The sequence below is a fragment of the Erpetoichthys calabaricus genome, chromosome 6, assembly GCF_900747795.2.
Source record: "Erpetoichthys calabaricus chromosome 6, fErpCal1.3, whole genome shotgun sequence".
Lineage (NCBI taxonomy): Eukaryota > Metazoa > Chordata > Cladistia > Polypteriformes > Polypteridae > Erpetoichthys > Erpetoichthys calabaricus.
In genome coordinates, this window is record NC_041399.2 from 43,361,625 (window position 1) to 43,380,678 (window position 19,054).

The following is a 19,054-nucleotide window of genomic DNA, read 5'->3' on the forward strand; positions in this document are numbered from 1 at the left end:
CAAAATATGTTTTTAGTTACAGTCTTTATTTTTATTGGTTGTCACCATTTATTTACATAGTACTTCAGATAGCCCTCAGGAATGTGATTCTTGACATACATTAAAAGAAATACTTTTAAGGTTATGTTGGAAGAAAATGAATAATATTTCCTCCAGAGTTCCTTGGCAGCTGATGTAAAAGTTATCCTGTATTCCTGTTTTTAAAAACATCTACAAACTGCACAAAACATATTCAGAACAGGTTTGTTAAATAAATAAAAACAACTTTAATTAAAGATGAATTAAATATTCTTTAAACAAATTAAATATTTTTTCTTGGCATGAATATGTAATTACCTAAATGTGTGGCACTGCTGAGATCAAATTTAAAATAATCTGAACAAGAAATATTACCTCCAATACAAAAATGTGATACATAGTCCAGTGTAAATTCTTATGCAATATATATTCTTCTTACCTCGAGTTAAAAATTATTAAAAAAAAAAAAAATACACGTTGACAGAAAATAAAATACCAAAAAAAAAAAAATTAAATACAAACCATCTAGTGTTTAAATTCACACTGTTTATCTGGTCAGTGTATTAAGTATTGTCCATTGAAGAAATTTTCAAAATAGTTATTTATTGTGGCACATCCAACAAGAGAAAAATATCCCAGTTCAATACAACATATACAGTGTTTGGTGCTTTAAACTAAACACTTGTAAGATTAAAAAACTGTCTTGGTTAAGAAATGTACTTTAAATAAATATCTTTACAAACAACCTCAGTTTAAGTGTTGCACATACTCTATGTAATAGTCAACAAAATAAGCAGAGCTATCTGAACACAAAGATCGTTGCTATTTTGCAAATTAATTGATAATTTAGTTAAAATTTAACTTATACAGCAGTCCAGTAGATTTTTCATATACATTCCATAAAATGTTAACAAAACCTTACAGTGTATCGACCACTTGAGTGATTTAAATACAGGTAGGTGGAAAAAAGATTGCCTGATGTGAGTTTTTATGATTACCAGCATCAGTTTAACAGAATCATGATAAAACATGTATTTGAAAGCAGTGCTTCATACAACAATGGCAAAGTACCTAGCTCTTCAAATTGAAACAAAGGAGAAGATATCTATAGATATTGGTGCTGGTACTTTACTGAAAGACCACTTGAGTGATTAGTTAATTGGAGGTAGTTGCTTTTCAATGAAGTGCTTGATATCCATCATTTCCTGTTAATATAATAAAAGGGGCAATTATTTTTCAGTTAAGTAAAAAAATATCTTCAGTAATTCAAAATGATGAAACCTCCTGTATACACTGAAAATAGTACATATAATATCCATAAAACTATACGTAAACACACACACACACAATGCATTTTATATACCTCTCTTAAAATACAGAAGTTAGTTTACATAGCTGTTTTTGGTAATAAAAGAAATGTCATTTGAAATAATATATTTGTTGCATTTTAAAATACAATATTAAAACCCTATTTAAAGTATGGTCATTTGCTGCCATATTGCATAATTTGCAAAAGGGTACAAGAGATTTTCGGCTTATTCTATATGTTTTAGAATTTCTACTTATATATTTAACTGTCTATTTTTGGAACATTAACCCACCATCCATTAAGGAGGCACTCTAAATGCATGATATATAGGCCCTGTTAAAAAAAAAAAATGTTTTCACATATATTCTGAGTATAATGGCTGAGAGCAGTCTAACACGTTTGCTGTGCAGCACTTACATTTCCTCTATCTGTTTCTGTCACAAAATGAGGCAAATGATCAAAGGTCTACATTCAGAAATCACTCCTCCTAAGTGCATATATATATATATATATATATATATATATATATATATATATTTATACAGTGGTGTGAAAAACTATTTGCCCCCTTCCTGATTTCTTATTCTTTTGCATGTTTGTCACACAAAATGTTTCTGATCATCAAACACATTTAACCATTAGTCAAATATAACACAAGTAAACACAAAATGCAGTTTGTAAATGGTGGTTTTTATTATTTAGGGAGAAAAAAAAATCCAAACCTACATTGTGTGAAAAAGTAATTGCCCCCTGAACCTAATAACTGGTTGGGCCATCCTTAGCAGCAATAACTGCAATCAAGCGTTTGCGATAACTTGCAATGAGTCTATTACAGCGCTCTGGAGGAATTTTGGCCCACTCATCTTTGCAAAATTGTTGTAATTCAGCTATATTTGAGGGTTTTCTAGCATGAACCGCCTTTTTAAGGTCATGCCATAGCATCTCAATTGGATTCAGGTCAGGACTTTGACTAGGCCACTCCAAAGTCTTCATTTTGTTTTTCTTCAGCCATTCAGAGGTGGATTTGCTGGTGTGTTTTGGGTCATTGTCCTGTTGCAGCACCCAAGATTGCTTCAGCTTGAATTGACGAACAGATGGCCGGACATTCTCCTTCAGGATTTTTTGGTAGACAGTAGAATTCATGGTTCCATCTATCACAGCAAGCCTTCCAGGTCCTGAAGCAGCAAAACAACCCCAGACCATCACACTACCACCACCATATTTTACTGTTGGTATGATGTTCTTTTTCTGAAATGCTGTGTTCCTTTTACGCCAGATGTAACGGGACATTTGCCTTCCAAAAAGTTAAACTTTTGTCTCATCAGTCCACAAGGTATTTTCCCAAAAGTCTTGGCAATCATTGAGATGTTTCTTAGCAAAATTGAGACGAGCCCTAATGTTCTTTTTGCTTAACAGTGGTTTGCGTCTTGGAAATCGGCCATGCAGGCCGTTTTTGCCCAGTCTCTTTCTTATGGTGGAGTCGTGAACACTGACCTTAATTGAGGCAAGTGAGGCCTGCAGTTCTTTAGACGTTGTCCTGGGGTCTTTTGTGACCTCTCGGATGAGTCGTCTCTGCGCTCTTGGGGTAATTTTGGTCGGCCGGCCACTCCTGGGAAGGTTCACCACTGTTCCATGTTTTTGCCATTTGTGGATAATGGCTCTCACTGTGGTTCGCTGGAGTCCCAAAGCTTTAGAAATGGCTTTATAACCTTTACCAGACTGATAGATCTCAATTACTTCTGTTCTCATTTGTTCCTGAATTTCTTTGGATCTTGGCATGATGTCTAGCTTTTGAGGTGCTTTTGGTCTACTTCTCTGTGTCAGGCAGCTCCTATTTAAGTGATTTCTTGATTGAAACAGGTGTGGCAGTAATCAGGCCTGGGGGTGGCTACGGAAATTGAATCTCAGGTGTGATACACCACAGTTAGGTTATTTTTTAACAAGGGGGCAATTACTTTTTCACACAGGGCCATGTAGGTTTGGATTTTTTTTCTCCCTAAATAATAAAAACCATCATTTAAAAACTGCATTTTGTGTTTACTTGTGTTATATTTGACTAATGGTTAAATGTGTTTGATGATCAGAAACATTTTGTGTGACAAACATGCAAAAGAATAAGAAATCAGGAAGGGGGCAAATAGTTTTTCACACCACTGTATATATATATATATATATATATATATATATATATATATATATATATATATATATATATATATATATATATATATATATATATATATATATATGTAGTTCCATGCTTCCACTAAAAGCTGTCAAAACAGGCTGAGCAGTCCACAACTAAAAAAAGCAATGATTTTTAAAATACAAAAATGCACACTATATTGCATTAACGGCTGGAGAATCCCACTGCTAATTGATGCTAATGTAAGACTCCGCAATTCGTGTCTCCTTTCCATGTTTATTCATTGTTGTAAATAGTTTGCTTAGTGGAACAATTAACATGATTGTGGCAGAGCAACAAAGAAAAGAACATGTTCTTAAAACAAAACACTACCCAGCAAACACTTTTGTGAACCCCTCAGTTGCTAGTTAAAAATGGGGAGCTTCTGCTAATGACAATGTCTTATTTTATATGAACATAGGCAGTTAAAACGTTTGGAATCCTCACACTGAACCCATAACACTACATGTAGAATTATAGAATGCAATCCAAAAATGGCCTCGCCAAGTGAGAATGGTAAATACTTTGGTCCATTCTAGATAGATAGATAGACAGATCAAACTTTATTTCTGTCATTACTAATAATGTTTTTTTTAATCACTAGACAGTAGTCTTTTCTACAGCATTTAACCAGATTCATGTGCGATTACATTCTCTGCTTCAAAATCCCATCATCCTGAGCATTTGTCCACATAATTTTCAGCATTTCCTCTAAAACATCCAGTAGAATCTTATAATGTTAGCAAATTCTAGACATCACCAATAATAATATTAAGAAACATTTCATATTTCACTATTTAAAGTGATCTGTGTAAAACTATGTTCATCAGAAATCTCTCAACAATCACTTTTAAAACTGTAGCACACTTACTCACTCACCACACAACAGCCACATTTTTCCAGCCATACACACCCTGGCACTGCCTTTGTTTGTATGCCTAAAAGAGTTGTGCTTTCCACCTCTACCAACATTCACTCTTTCATCATGTCATTTTGTTTTTTGCTTGCAGCACACATCTACTCTCATTCTTCTTACCACCCACAACTATAACTTATAACAAAACAAAATTCAAATTTTGCAAGTGTTTGACTTATACCTTTAGGTAATACTGACCTGAGGACAGGAACTGTGCTGCATTCTTGGGTATGTTTTGAAAGTGATGCTCTCCGGACCAACAATGTTCTTCAGCTTTTCAACAGTGAGACACCCAAACACTACAGGAACCAGTGGATCTGCCTCCCCATGGCAGTGTAGAATATTAATGTTTTTATTTGCTGTATTATTTGCTGCCTGCATTTAAGAGCATAAAGATTTTTAGTTTTTCTGGTTATGATGAACTTGGAGTCTAAACTAGCTTCATTTGGTGAATGTGGGTTTTTATGAGTGAATGTGCTACAAGATGGACTTCCTTCTAGCACCAGATTCTCCTGTGACTGGCTCGGGTATTTAATAGGCCTGTACTGGAATATTCCATCTACATTCATTTTAGTCAAGACAAAAAAGACTTAACAAAAAAATTAGTCGTTGTGTACATTTTTTACTGATTTAATTAGAGATAACAAGTTAACATTAGCCATAAAATCATAATGCCATGGTTAGGGCTGCTATCAGCTGTAAATATCTGAATTTCGTTTTAGCCAATTTACGTGGATTTTACGATTTCCTTTTATATTTCCTTTTATATGGATCTCTAAACTGGCCAAATTAAGTTTGTGATTTTTAATATGCTCTGCTATGGGATGACATTCTGTCTTTTACCCAATACTGCTGAATGGACTTTGTTTTGTTTTCTCTTCCTCCTCTATCTACTGGCCATATTTTAACAATAACACTAATGGACAAGTATTGTTAGGATACATGTATGATAATCAGTTTGAAATAGCTTAGTTTTACTGCGTATTTAACCAAATCTGCATTTTATCGGTGTACATTATGTATTTTTTAATTTTACCTATGAACATGTTCAAACACTTGGTGCCTGTACTCAGCGAAGAGTATTATGCAAAAATAAATCAAATTTAACTCAGTAACAGGTTTCTCAGGCATATTTTTTGACAACATTACAAGCAATGTAGTATAACAGTTTTGAATCTATTGCATTTATAATAAGATGTACAGTTTGAATAATTTCAATTAATGTTTGAGTCTGAGCACCTTGCTTTCAACCCTATTCTTGAACATGAAGAGTCCTGCAAAATCTAAACTTTTGAAAATGAATAATATTTCGGCTTATGTGCATGATAAACAAGTATTTCAAGAGCCTCAACTTAGTTTTTCTGTAAGTAATCAATAAGCAAATGAAAAGAATGACAGCAGTATGTGTACCATATCTGTGTGTGTGTATATATATATATTATTTTGCTAATATTCTTAGTACTAAAATTACACCAACAGTAAGGCTGCCACACTTGCCAAACCTTCATCAGATTTTGCAATACGGAAACATTTGTTACCTATTGTCCCATAGTATTTCTAACCCATATAAGCTATCAATGCGGAGTTTCACAATAAAATCTTAATTACATTTTACCCAATTTGTAGATTTTGCATAAAATGCATACTGTTTGTACAGTGAACCTGAAAAAAATGTAAGTAATCTCAGTGATTTGTATTCAGTTATACAAATTGCTTTCAGAAGAGATTCAAAGATAAATATTCATTTCATGTTTTCACAATGCAAACAGTGAAAAGCTTTTCATTTTAAAATTTGTGACATAAAACTTTTTTTTATACCTGTGGAAATGTGCTGCGCAGTGGCAACCAGCAGCTCAGAGATACCACACCAGCCAATTTTTGTTGTGTAGTCAGTGCGGTGTACAATGACAATGCTCCTCCCTATTTAAAATAAGAAGACAAGTCAATTTTCTGATATTAATTTACTATTTGTTACTCTCAAACATAATTTATTTAATTTTGAGATATTTAATAAAAATAAAATATTTACAGATCTTAGTTCAATGTTGGTGCTGCCTTTAAACTTCACTTTACTTAAGTTAAGCTGTAAACTTGTCTAAACATTTCCTAGTAATACCAGCACTTATTACATTTAATAAAGTTCTAAAACAAGTGTAGGAGTTCAAAAACATCACTTTTATACAAGTATGATGCCAGAACATGCAGCTGCAAAATCTTAACCCACACAGTGAAAACATTTGCATAATAGAATAATAGAAAAGATTACCTAAAATTCTAAATGTACATTTGAATGTTTTATTTCATTTGTCAAGTACCATGGTTTCAAATCAAAAAAACAAAATAATTTGTGGTCTGTTGGAAATGTAGGTAAGGTGTTTCTGGTAGAACACAGTTTAGAAATGGAGATTGTGTGTTAAAATACTTCATTTACTAATGTCAGTAAACATGAAATTATCATATTACTTCTATTTATCAATCTATAACTAAATTCAAAACAGATTTATTGTAAGATTGTTATATTGTTAACATAGAATTTAATTGTTGATTTAAAAATCACAAAATACATTTTTATGTATTGCATGGCTTTTTCGAGACACTACATTTGTACTGAAAAATGTAAGAAATAAAATGCAAAATAAAATTCAGTAGACATCTCTGAAAATCTAAAATTCCTTTACTAACAGGTAAGTTTCATTATTTCATTAAGTCATATTTGTGTGTAGGATTATTCTTATTTTAAACTATCATGCTCATGAAACTATGCACCATGTTGTTAAAACTATAAATAGTTATTCTAGTATTTTAAATCCTTCTTCTAAAATGTTTACTTACTTGCTTAAGCACATCTGTTTTTCCACTCTAACTTAACAATAAACCTAAAATGAAAATTCATGCCAACTGACACTTCCCAATACGGACATAATCTAAAAAGTACAGGAAAATTATTATACTTTAAAAAAATGGGTTCAATCCTAAGAAATAAGGTGATGCATATCAACAGCATTCCCCTTCCATTCATCATATGGTTCATAACCAAATAATTAAAAACAATTGCTATTTAAGAACAAACAAAAGAAAATTGATCAAGAATTGGTTAAAATGAAGATAAAATGCAGAATATCTTTATTGTAACCAAGACACAAATAAAGTATCTTCTTGTCAGTTGAATTAAGAAGAACATCACACTATTAAAAAAGATACTACTAAAGTATCAACAGTGGGACAAGGTTGCTGGGTGGTGTGGATGCCCGATTAAAAAATTACTGGCAAACTGATCTTAATTGGTAACCGCCTAAAGCAAAAAAAAAAATAAAGAATATATTATGATTTAATATAACCATATATAAAGTCATACCAAAAACCATTAAGAGTAACAGAACAGACAGAAAAAATGTAATGTGCTTCACTCTCCCAGTAAAACTGCAAATGAACAACTTGGGTTACGGATAGATTCTCTTAAAATTTGAAAAGGTGGTGTAAATCAAAATTTATGTGTTGAAATATTATTTTGTGTGCCCAATACTTAGTAATGTTTTTTAAAAAAATGACACCACAAATTATGTGCTGTAAGAGTGTATGCACATATTTATTGATGTTTATGTGCAGTTTCACCTATTCATGCCATATTAAGCATAATATACAATTGTGAAATTGTAAATAATTAACACGCTGCCATGTGCTTTTTCAATATAACAATTCAAATACCTGGGAAAATCCACCCAAAACAATTCTGTGAGAAGGAATTCCATTTTTAACTTCTTGGTCTATCAGTGCCTTTACTGAAAAAATAAAGAATAAAAAGTAAAATTAGAGACAGAAGTTAAATGAGTACAGTAATCCCTCCTCCATCGCGGGGGTTGCGTTCCAGACCCCCCCACGAAAGGTGAAAATCCGCGAAGTAGAAACCATATGTTTATATGGTTATTTTTATATTGTCATGCTTGGGTCACAGATTTGAACAGAAACACATGAGGTTGTAGAGAGACAGGAACGTTATTCAAACACTGCAAACAAACATTTGTCTCTTTTTCAAAAGTTTAAACTGTGCTCCATGACAAGACAGAGATGACAGTTCCGTCTCACAATTAAAAGAATGCAAACATATCTTCCTCTTCAAAGGAGTGCACATCAGAGAGAGAGAGAGAAAAAGCAAACAGTCAAAAATCAGTAGGGCTGTTTGGCTTTTAAGTATGCGAAGCACCGCCGGACAAAGTAGCTGCGAGGAAGGGAGCAAGCATTTTTCAGCATTTTTTAGAGGAGCGTCCGTATCCTCTAGGCCAGTATGCGAAAAGCCCCGAACAGCGAGAGAGAGAGAGAGGAAAGCAAGCAATCAAAAATCAATACGTGCTGTTTGATCTTTTAAGTACGCGAAGCACCATGCGGGAAGCATATCGTTTGCAAAGCAGCCACGTGTAAGCCCAGCAAAGAAGGGAGCATTGTGGAGGTAATCTTTCAGCGTTTTCTGAGGAGCGGCCGTGTCCTCTAGGGGTGCGAACAGCCCCCGTGCTCACAATATATTTGAGTTTTATTTAATACATAATACGTGCTGTGGTTGGGTAGTTTCTCAGCCATCTGCCAATAGCGTCCCTTGTATGAAATCAACTGGGCAAACCAACTGAGGAAGCGTGTATCAGAAATTAAAAGACCCATTGTCCGCAGAAATCCGCGAACCAGCAAAACATCCGCGATATATATTTAAATATGCTTACTTTTAAAATCCGCGATGAGTGAAGCCGCGAAAGTCGAAGCGCGATATAGCGAGGGATTACTGTACTGTATTTTGCTTATTTAGTATTTAAGAATTAAAGTCTGTTAATATCTTTTGTGTAAAATCTGCCCTATATTCCTTTGGATTTGGGCAAAATGCTTACGTTTTCTGGGCTTTGTTATATACTTTTGGATGGTGTTCATAAATGACTTACTATCACTATAAGTTAGTCAGTAATTAATGATTAAAAGAATTGTTAATTTTTTTCATTAATGACTCTTTGAGCTTACTTCTTACATGTTACATCATAAATGATAAAAGCTAAAATGGACAAGCTAGCAGACAAAACGAGATTTATAAAATTTATGAAATTGTATAAATAAGTATTACATATCAAATTCAATGTACGGTCTATGGGAAAGGCTTAGGAATCTTAGTGGACCCTTCAGTGTACTGAAGAAATTAAAAAGACTCACAGAAATTAATAATATGCAAGGACAAGGGTGTATCTTTAAGATTTACAACACACTTGTGAGGTCTCCACTGGAATATTATGCTCATTTGTGGTCTCTTTGTTTAAAATGTGCAGAGAAAGGCTATTTGACTTATTCAATAACTGAGGGTTATGGGTAAAAAATGAGCTGGATCATTTCAATTTAAGTAAAAAGAGACTAAAGGTGACATGATACTTGTGTTTAAATTGTGAATGTACTTAATGATCCTTTACTTTAAAACATGTTGTTAAATAAGAAAATAGAGCATTGTAAAGGTAAAGTTCTCAAAAATGTTATACAGTAGTGTACTTCTTCACTCAGAGAACAACACATAGATGGAGTAAACTATTAACCAGTGTAGTACTTAAAACTACTTTGGGTACTTCCAAATATCGGCTTGAGGGTATTTATATTAATAGGACCCAAGTTATATTGGGCTAAATGGCCTGTTCCCATAGTTAAGACTTTTTTGTCTTTCAATAAGGATCTTAGTGACATCCAAGGAGAAAGAGAAAAAAAAAACACATACAGTACCTACTGATATATTTTTGAGGCATCGTTACAGAAATTAATTTTAAAAGTTTTAGTAAAATTAATACAACAGTTTGAACTCAAAAACTGCCTTCATTGAACATTAAATAAAACATAATATGATCTGAACAAGAGACAATAACAGACACATTCAATAGTTTAAAAGATAAATTTTCTAGGTATTTTTTTCTATAAATTTTAATATCTAGTGATTCAGAGTCCTTCAACAGATGCAAAATACTTACTGCTTTCTGCAGCTTTTTTAATTCCAGAATCATCTTCCTCTGCATCTGGACTAAGACCAATAATATCAAACCTTAAAAAATAAAATGATAATAATAATATAAAAACAACTTATTTGAACACTTATTTCAAGCTACAACTTAGAGATATTTAGAGTTTTATTTACAATATAAACCTTATAATTGAACAGTCATTTTATAACATTCACATAAATCAGCTTCAAAATGTGACTAATCTTTAGTGTAATATTTGCAAAAATACTTGGGCTCATTTTATCCACTCACAAAAACAGCAGTTCTTGGGTCGACACCAAGTACCTTTCTAACCATGCTTTACAATAAGCAATTGTTTTTAAGAAAATTCAACTTTCTGTGTGCTGCTCATTCTAATTCTGGTTTGACAGTAAAATGTGATTGTTCCTAAATAAAAATTCTATCCATCCTACTTTATAATACAGCATTGGCAGATAATGGTAAACAAAGTGTTCTTTTCATCTAAGAAACTTAAATATTAAATTAAATTAAAATTAAAAAAAAATATTAATTGAAAGGATAAATTAATATCCCTAGTTGGCTAAACAGGATAAAATAATATTTTCATTATTAAATATAACACAGTTTTACCGGTTATATTTAAAAATACATATTTTGAAAGTTTGCCTGTACACTGACAAGATACTGTGAGTTTATAGACTTTGAAGTCTACATACCCTGGCCTGCACAAGTATACTAAACACCAATTCCATGCATAGGTGGACTTTGCAAAATACAACATCTGTAAATAAAGGTCAGAATGTTTAATTTCCTCTGAGATCTACAAAAGTCTTTATTTATGAATGAGAGGTTCACTATCCACTTTTGGTGTCTGTGTCTGTATCCAGGTGCTATGTCACTGTCATTTCAAAAGATGGCACATCACAAACAAGTTTAGTAATGAAGTGCACTGCACTTCATTTAATGGCATATAGCAAAGATATATTCATTGCATGGTACATAACAAAGATATATGCATTGCATGGTGCATGAGAAGGTCCTTACTGCAGTTTGTGGGATGGAGCGGGGATGGGCATAGGCATAGTCAGACAACAGTCTCCACCCCATTTTGGTAATCATGTTTGCATGGGACAGAAGCCAAAGATGGCAAACCCTTACCTTATAAAGTAATCCTGGCTAGCTCAGTGGTGGGCTAATCAAAACAAAGAAAGAAGCTCCCAGAGTTGATAAAATTAGATTGCAGAGAAGAGAGAGTGGACAGGATTTGATCAACCCAAGAAAATCATAAAACACAATCAGTTCAATGCCTTTATGCTAGTCGTAGCGAATTACGTTTTTTTTGTTTTTTTTTTAACATTTGGCTACAGCCACAACATGAAGACATAATAATGTGGAAATGCATCTTTATATAGTTAATGCATTAAAATACAAACTTTTACATACAGTAAACCACACATCAAAGCACCATGCCTTATTTGAAATAAAGCAACATTAGTTCGGAGGTATTTGGTTCAAAACCCACTAACTACAGTATAATGATGTAATAACATGCTAACAGAACATGTACATTTCAATAGAAGACAGCAGGAAGAAACTCATTCATAAATATGACTTGAAAAATTAAATAGTAACTTAACTGATACACGAGCAACTGCTGTTTTCATATGGCTATTCTGTTGCTTATGCAGCATTTTATGTTTATTTCGATTCTGATTGTTTTGAGAGGAAAATGAAAAAATGCTTTGGCAGATCGAGTAAAGCTCCTTGCAGCGGCAAGCAGTTTGGGATGGGGTGGGTCACTCCTACCCACCCACCCACATCTAACAAGGCAAACAAGGATAATGTTGCATGTGCAGGTCCAAAATCCTAACCCTTACCTTGTTTGTCCATGCCCCTTTGAACTCCATCCTGCCCCACTAAGTTCCATCTCCCCCCACTTCCCACAGCAAGGGCTACTTGTGGTGCACTGCAAACATTAACACTGAGATCTACCTTGATTCATTAGATTTCAACCCGTCTTAGATGAGCAGTATAGCTAGTTTAATATTAAAAGCACATCACAATGTACAATATATAGGTCAGTTAAAAAGATATATGGGCATTATAATTTTACATTATTAATCTTCAGTGACTATAAAGCCTATGTAACACATTCCAGTATTCAACACATTATGCACTATGCATTATATGTCCTCTCACTTTTTCATCATTACACAACAAAAAATGACATACCTTAACAAAAGGAGGTTTAATCTCTAAATAAAATCTCACAGGCTGACGTTTTTCAGCCATACTCCTAAAATTAATCACTAAATTTCAATAGGGGAAAAACAAATCACAAACTGAAATTATTTAACTGCAAGTATTTAAACTCCCTTATTTTATATTGACACTTCTTGCTGCTTCTTCTAAATGTATGAATGATTCTTCTAGGTTTCTTTTACTTCTTGCAATTACTGCTAGATCATCAGTGTATACCAAATACTATTAAATTCTATTAAAAATTGTTCCCCTGGGATGCTTGCTATTACTTGCCTCATGATTTTCTCTAGCACCAACCAAGTTAAACAGGGTGAAAGCCCGTCTCCTAACAGACTTCAATTTAATTCAAACCTACCTGACAGCCTCTCTTCAAACTTTTAATCTTCGTTAAGGTAACTTTTATTAACGTATTGTTTTTGCTGGGACACCACATTCTTTCTAAGCTTGTGTCATAAGTCTGTCTAAAGTCGGCATACAGTTGATATAGATATATGTCAACATCGATATGACAGAATGTGACAGAGTGTAAAAATCTGATCCACTGTTCATCTATTATACCTAAAATGACATTACTACTTTTCCAGGATATTTTCTACTAGTGTTTCTACCATTTTGATGTCCCAATTTATTCCAGAGGCAGTAAGACAAACAGTTTTCCTTCTGACCGTGAATATATTTGGATTACAAGCGTTCACTTCAAATTAAATTTCAGTGTTGTGGTTGAGGTTATGATTATGATATCAAAGAATGTCAGTTCGTACATCCACCCATCCATTTTCTGACTTCAGTTAAGGGTTGTGAGGGACACCTTTTTTGAAAGACTGACAACAGTATGGCAGAGGCTGAAGTAAGTGGAACATACAACCATAAGGGCATGGACGAATACCTACAGTTCACTGAAAGTACTTCTTAAAGGAAATTGCAAAGAAATGACTGCTTTGTTTGTCATATGCTTCGGGAATGTAGTTTACTTTGTGTAAATCAAGTTTATGAAAGTTTTCTTTGGACAAATCGGGATGACTTGTGTACTGCTGGCTATTACTGACTAAGGTGATCTGTAACTAATGAGATTGCCTGATCAGTTGCTAGCACTGACTTTGCGTTAACATTTCCATACACATACAAGTTTTACTAAGAGACTTACACAAACCACATCAATGCAGTTATCCTTTTAGCACCAAAAATATGAGAACATCAGATGCTTGTTGTTTGGGATGATCTCTTGGAATTATTCATACCAACATAATTTTCTAGGCTGATAATGTGATGTGCATCCTTCAAGACTTCAATGTGGTGTTCAGGGAAAACTGCCATAAATAGATTAACAGTGTAAGAATATCAAGCAGGTATAGAATAGGAATACAACGGAATTTGAAACCACAAAAATTAAAAAACTTTAGAAAGTTAGCAGGATTGGAAATGCATTGAGAAAGCATGTCTAGAAAAGATGCTCAAGCTAAATAAACAGCCAACTTGAGCTGGGCCTGCTCCTTTCACACAGAAAGCAAAGACAGGAAGAAGGCACTGTCAAACATTAATACCAGTTTGGTACCTGCAGGAGGACAATTCACAATTGAACAACAACCGTGCAATGTCTGATATTACTGTTGATTCATTAGATACTATATAACCAGAGACATTTATGTATTGTTCTCCCTAGTGATCTTAACCCTGAAGAAACGTCCTGATTAAAATAAGAGCTAAGCAAATACCTGGATGTAACAGAGCTCAGTAACATTTTACCTAATGGTCATATTCATCCAGAGCACTGCAGGTTGTTATGTAGGCAATTCAAGCCTGAAGACCAATCCCATCCACAGTGGGTGAAATAACATTTTTATACCCCTCACAGATGTGTCTATAAAAGCAAGCCTGATGTATGAAGCAGTCCACAGCAGAAGCAGCAATGGACTTTAATAGCACACACATAACCTTTTATTCACTGGAGTGCCTTTTTAAATTATGACAAGACACAAAGCAAGGCTACTTGCTGCTGACAACATAATGTCAAGTGTAAGCAGCACAATGTAACAAAGACCTGCCACTATGTTGCTAGTGATACACAGCATATAACATAATTCATAAGTAGAGTTTCTATATTTGGATCTTATATCAGGAACATTTTACAGATTACAGTGTTTTGCAAAGAGATTACCAACACCAATAGCAATAGCTCTTACAATACATACATGCCCTGGTGAGGGGCACAGTGGTAACATGGACTGAAAAGGGCAGGACACCCTATCACTTGCTAAAATCCTCCAGGTACTTCTGGAAAAGTCTTAGGTGATCCCAGGTCAGTGGACCTCTCTATGGTATTTTGCACAACCCCCCACTGGCCCAAACCTGGTACACATCTAGCAAGATGCCAAGAAAACACCCTCATCTTCACCACATGCTCAAATAAGTTCAATCAGCTCCTTTTGTTTGAACTCTTCACCATAACAAATGCAGTGAGCTCATGAGCCATGTGCAGAAATCCAATCCAAGTCACTTATACCTATATCATCATCTTTTTACTCTTTATAAAACCATAGTGACTATAATCCAGGATGGGTATGAAGACTGACATGTAATTCAAACGCTTAAAAGGTACAATGTCTGTAAAACTGCAGCTACTGCAATGATCCATCGTCCAATTTTACAATGACTTATAACCGTACTTACAAACAAGACACTGTTAAATTTGAATCCTTATACCTGGGAGATCTTCTCATCAATATCCTGTAGTAAGCAACTGACTCAGATAACCATTAACTCTGATTTGGAAATACCATTTCTCACTCTGACTATTTTATTTGGGCAATGTATAAAACACCAGTTAATAAAAAAAAGTTTCAGATTTTATTCAAAGTGTTATAAGTTGTAGTTACTAAAATCTATAAGTTTATAGTGTGAAAGAAAGCAACAAAAATGGTAAATTCCATTTAATGTGACTATGCACAATATCTAAAGCAGAATTAGCAATACAAGGATTAACTACAGGTTAGGCATTCAAATCCATGTCAATATGTTGGAGGAGATTAGAGAAAAACAAGCACATTGCGCACCATGCAAATTCTAGAAAAGAGGCTGCTGTTTTCTTACATTTGCCACCTGATAGGCCATAACATGCAAATGATGCAATTTTCACAACCACATGAATTACTATTATAAAATCTAGCTGAAACAATATGGGAGGCACAAAATATTTTTTTAAATTTGTCTTGCTATGCAAGTTCTTGTCAGTTCAGTGTTTTATGTCTACAGAAATCATTAATGAGCTGTACACAATCAACCCAACCACTCAAAATGTACCGAAATAAATTTACATCTCAAAGCAGAGGCTGCTAACATTGCTTAGATAAAATCTAATGTTACTGCAAATGGGAAACATAATATACAGTCATCCATCCATTTCCTAACTCACTCATCCAGGGCAGGGTTTGCAAGGAAGCTGGAGTCTATCCCAACATGCACTGTGCACAGGGTGAACATACAGACACCACCCACACATACACTTGTGCAAATTTAACAACACTAATTCACCTAAGCTGCATGTATTTGAACTGTGGGAGGAAAATGGAACACCCGGAGGAAACCCATGCAGACACAGAATGGACATGCACACTCCATGCAGGCAGCACCTAGGACATGAACCCCAGTCTCCTTGATGAAAGGCAGCAACCATACCACAGTTCTAAACAATTAAAAAATAAAGTTTTACAACTAAGAGTACTATGAATTAAAATCAGAACTCTTGTCCAACTTAAGGTACTTACCAAAGTCCTGACCAATTAAAAACTTTGTGCTTTCAGCTCTTTGTAAGTGGTTTCTATAACAGTACACCAAATTGCAACATGTTCAAAGGGAAAGCCAAGCATAACTGATGTTTATTTTGGTATTAGTATACCCAATCCTCCAGATAAAAACAAAAGAGTGCCCTACAAGCTGCTCCTCACACTACCTTGAACTAAGGATCAGAAAAATAACTTGTACAAAACAAAAAAGAAATCATGAATAAAAATTGCCAATAGCAGTTCAGAGAAAAACTATCAGAAGAAAGCGGACATATCACCTGCTGTGAGCTGCTACTTGTAAATGGTGATTGTCATGACATCACTTGCAGCATAAGCATGCAGAGCACAGCTGAGCACACATGCAAACCTTGCAGCAGGCACAATTCCGACAATCGCTGCAATGACACTACAGCAAATATAGAAGGTAGCAGGCAAGCTCAGACAGCATACTGTGAGTAATAAACATAACACAAATAAATAGAGAATCCGGGAAACTCTGCCAGCTGTGAAACATTGTAAACCAATTGTTACTAAATGTGAAACTTGCTGCTGACCAGCTAATCTTCTGTGATCTCATATCATATGCACCAAGGTTTGATTTTAAAACAGTGAATGCCACCCACTGTAACTCGATATGCAAGTCACAAATATAGGAAACAAAATTTTAAGCAGCAGAGACCTGCTTAATGTTTTTCTTACTTTTCTCTTCAGGGCTTACATACTAAAGACAAAAAAATCTTTAATTTCTTTGGGACAGTATCCCACATATAACACTCTTTCTGGTGTACCAGCAAACCTGCTGTACTGTATATGTAAATTACTAGAGGTTATAATTTCAGACTGAAATATTTTGAAAAACAAAATCTGAAGTAATTCTCATGCAAAATGAAAATGATCACTTAACATAACAGAAGTATGAAGAGCAGAAAACAAACTTTACACATTGCCTAAGATTTTGAGGGTGATCACAATAAATCCTAGTGTGCAGCCTTTTCACTCTTTGTCCAGCCAGCCACTAGGTATGTACGCTCTAAATCAAAAACTGCATAATTCTTTACAACCTCTAATGAATGTTATTCACATTATATAAAATATTACTGGTTGTACAAATACGCTTACTTCAATTATTCTTGCTGTGTATTACAGTGAAAAACAAGGATTTGCTTAGACCCTGACAATGTGTATAATGTAATCCATTCTTTACACTCTTCTATATGTGATGAAATTGTAAAATTATATAGAGCCACCAGCAGAGTATACAAATTGAAAGAAATGACCCCTTCCTCTGCATCTGTGTTAAATGCAGTCCTTTGTATTCAAAAATACATTTAAAAATGCTGAAACATTTTAGTAGATGCTTCTCCACTCACCATGAGGGCATGGCCATATTCATGTTCAGAGAAACTGGCATTATTGGCCTAAAATAAGCAAAAAATGAAATACATAAATCATTTAAAAATGGTTTGCCAATGTATCTTTCCTCTCTTTGATTACTGCAAATATTTATTTTAATGCTTAATCTACTCAAATAGCATTTCTATATGGTTCTATATTATTTGGAAAGTGACTAATACTCACAGTTAAATGCAGTCACAAACTTACTTAAGATTAATAATTTTTCCGAGAATAAAAAAATGCAATACTCATCCTTTCTATGTAAGAAAACACAATTAGCGTCTTTTCAAATTGGTCCTAAGTGATGCAAAACCAGTAATTTGGGGAGTACAATTCTAAATGTTTTAGGTCCTTGTTGAAACTGCTGCTTCAAGATGGACTGGCTGTTTATGTATGAGTAGACTGTTTATGACAAAGTAATTAGTGGTTCTGCACCTACATATATATGAAGACACCTGTGAGGTCTGATGTTCCTTCTTGACCACTCAGATCTGATGATGAATGGAGTCTGGTGATGCCACATCTGTGTGGTTTCCAATCTAAGTCCAGACTCTTTTTATGTGTAGCTCCTGGCTAGTGGAAAGAACTGCCCAACTCCAACTTCTGACTCCCTCAATGTGTTCAAGAAGCATTTGAAGACTCTCTTGTTTGGTGAATTTCTGTCTAAGCAATAGTCATTATGTTTTATAAATCTGTGAATTGTAACTGTCTTATACTATGTTTTGAGCTTTTCTCTTGTGGAAATCAATTTTGTACCTTTGTCCTGTAACACTTATTCCCAAACAGTCCCCAGACTGATGTTACTCAATAATATTGACATCTTTTGTAAATCACTTTGGATAAATGTGTCTGCTAAGCAAGTAAATGTAAATATAAAATGTATACTGGCAAGTATTATTCCAGTGTACATAAGAAACAATGAACAGAGAAAACAATAAACGATCGATAATAACTGACGCCAGATTTATGGCATAACAATATTATTGTCATTAAAGCAATGGTTATAACTACTGTAGTTCTGTTATCAATGTGTTTTGATTGATTTCTGCTTCAAGGAAACAACTTACGCATGAGGACAAATATATTTCACATGAGGTGCTCTGATTCCTGCAAATGCCTCTGCCCAGCCATGTCTGCATAAATAAATAAAAAAGAAAATTGCTTAACATCTACTTAAATTAAATATAAGTTTAACAATGAAGTGAAATTTAGTCAAGTAAT

General features: G+C 34.1%; 1 protein-coding gene across 3 annotated transcripts in view; it reads right to left on the bottom strand.

Annotated features, from left to right (window-relative positions):
• lypla1 (lysophospholipase 1) overlaps positions 1–19,054 on the bottom strand; it is a 26,931-nt gene continuing 7,877 nt past the window's right edge. For all 3 annotated transcript variants that reach the window (XM_028803532.2, XM_028803534.2, XM_028803535.2), the window contains exons 4-10: positions 18,901–18,966; positions 17,809–17,856; positions 10,407–10,477; positions 8,134–8,207; positions 6,247–6,348; positions 4,627–4,803; positions 1–1,223 (exon numbers count right to left, since the gene is read on the bottom strand). In XM_028803532.2, coding sequence (XP_028659365.1) covers positions 1,170–1,223; positions 4,627–4,803; positions 6,247–6,348; positions 8,134–8,207; positions 10,407–10,477; positions 17,809–17,856; positions 18,901–18,966 — 592 coding nt within the window. In that variant the 3' untranslated portion in view covers positions 1–1,169. The remainder of the gene's footprint in view (positions 1,224–4,626; positions 4,804–6,246; positions 6,349–8,133; positions 8,208–10,406; positions 10,478–17,808; positions 17,857–18,900; positions 18,967–19,054) is intronic.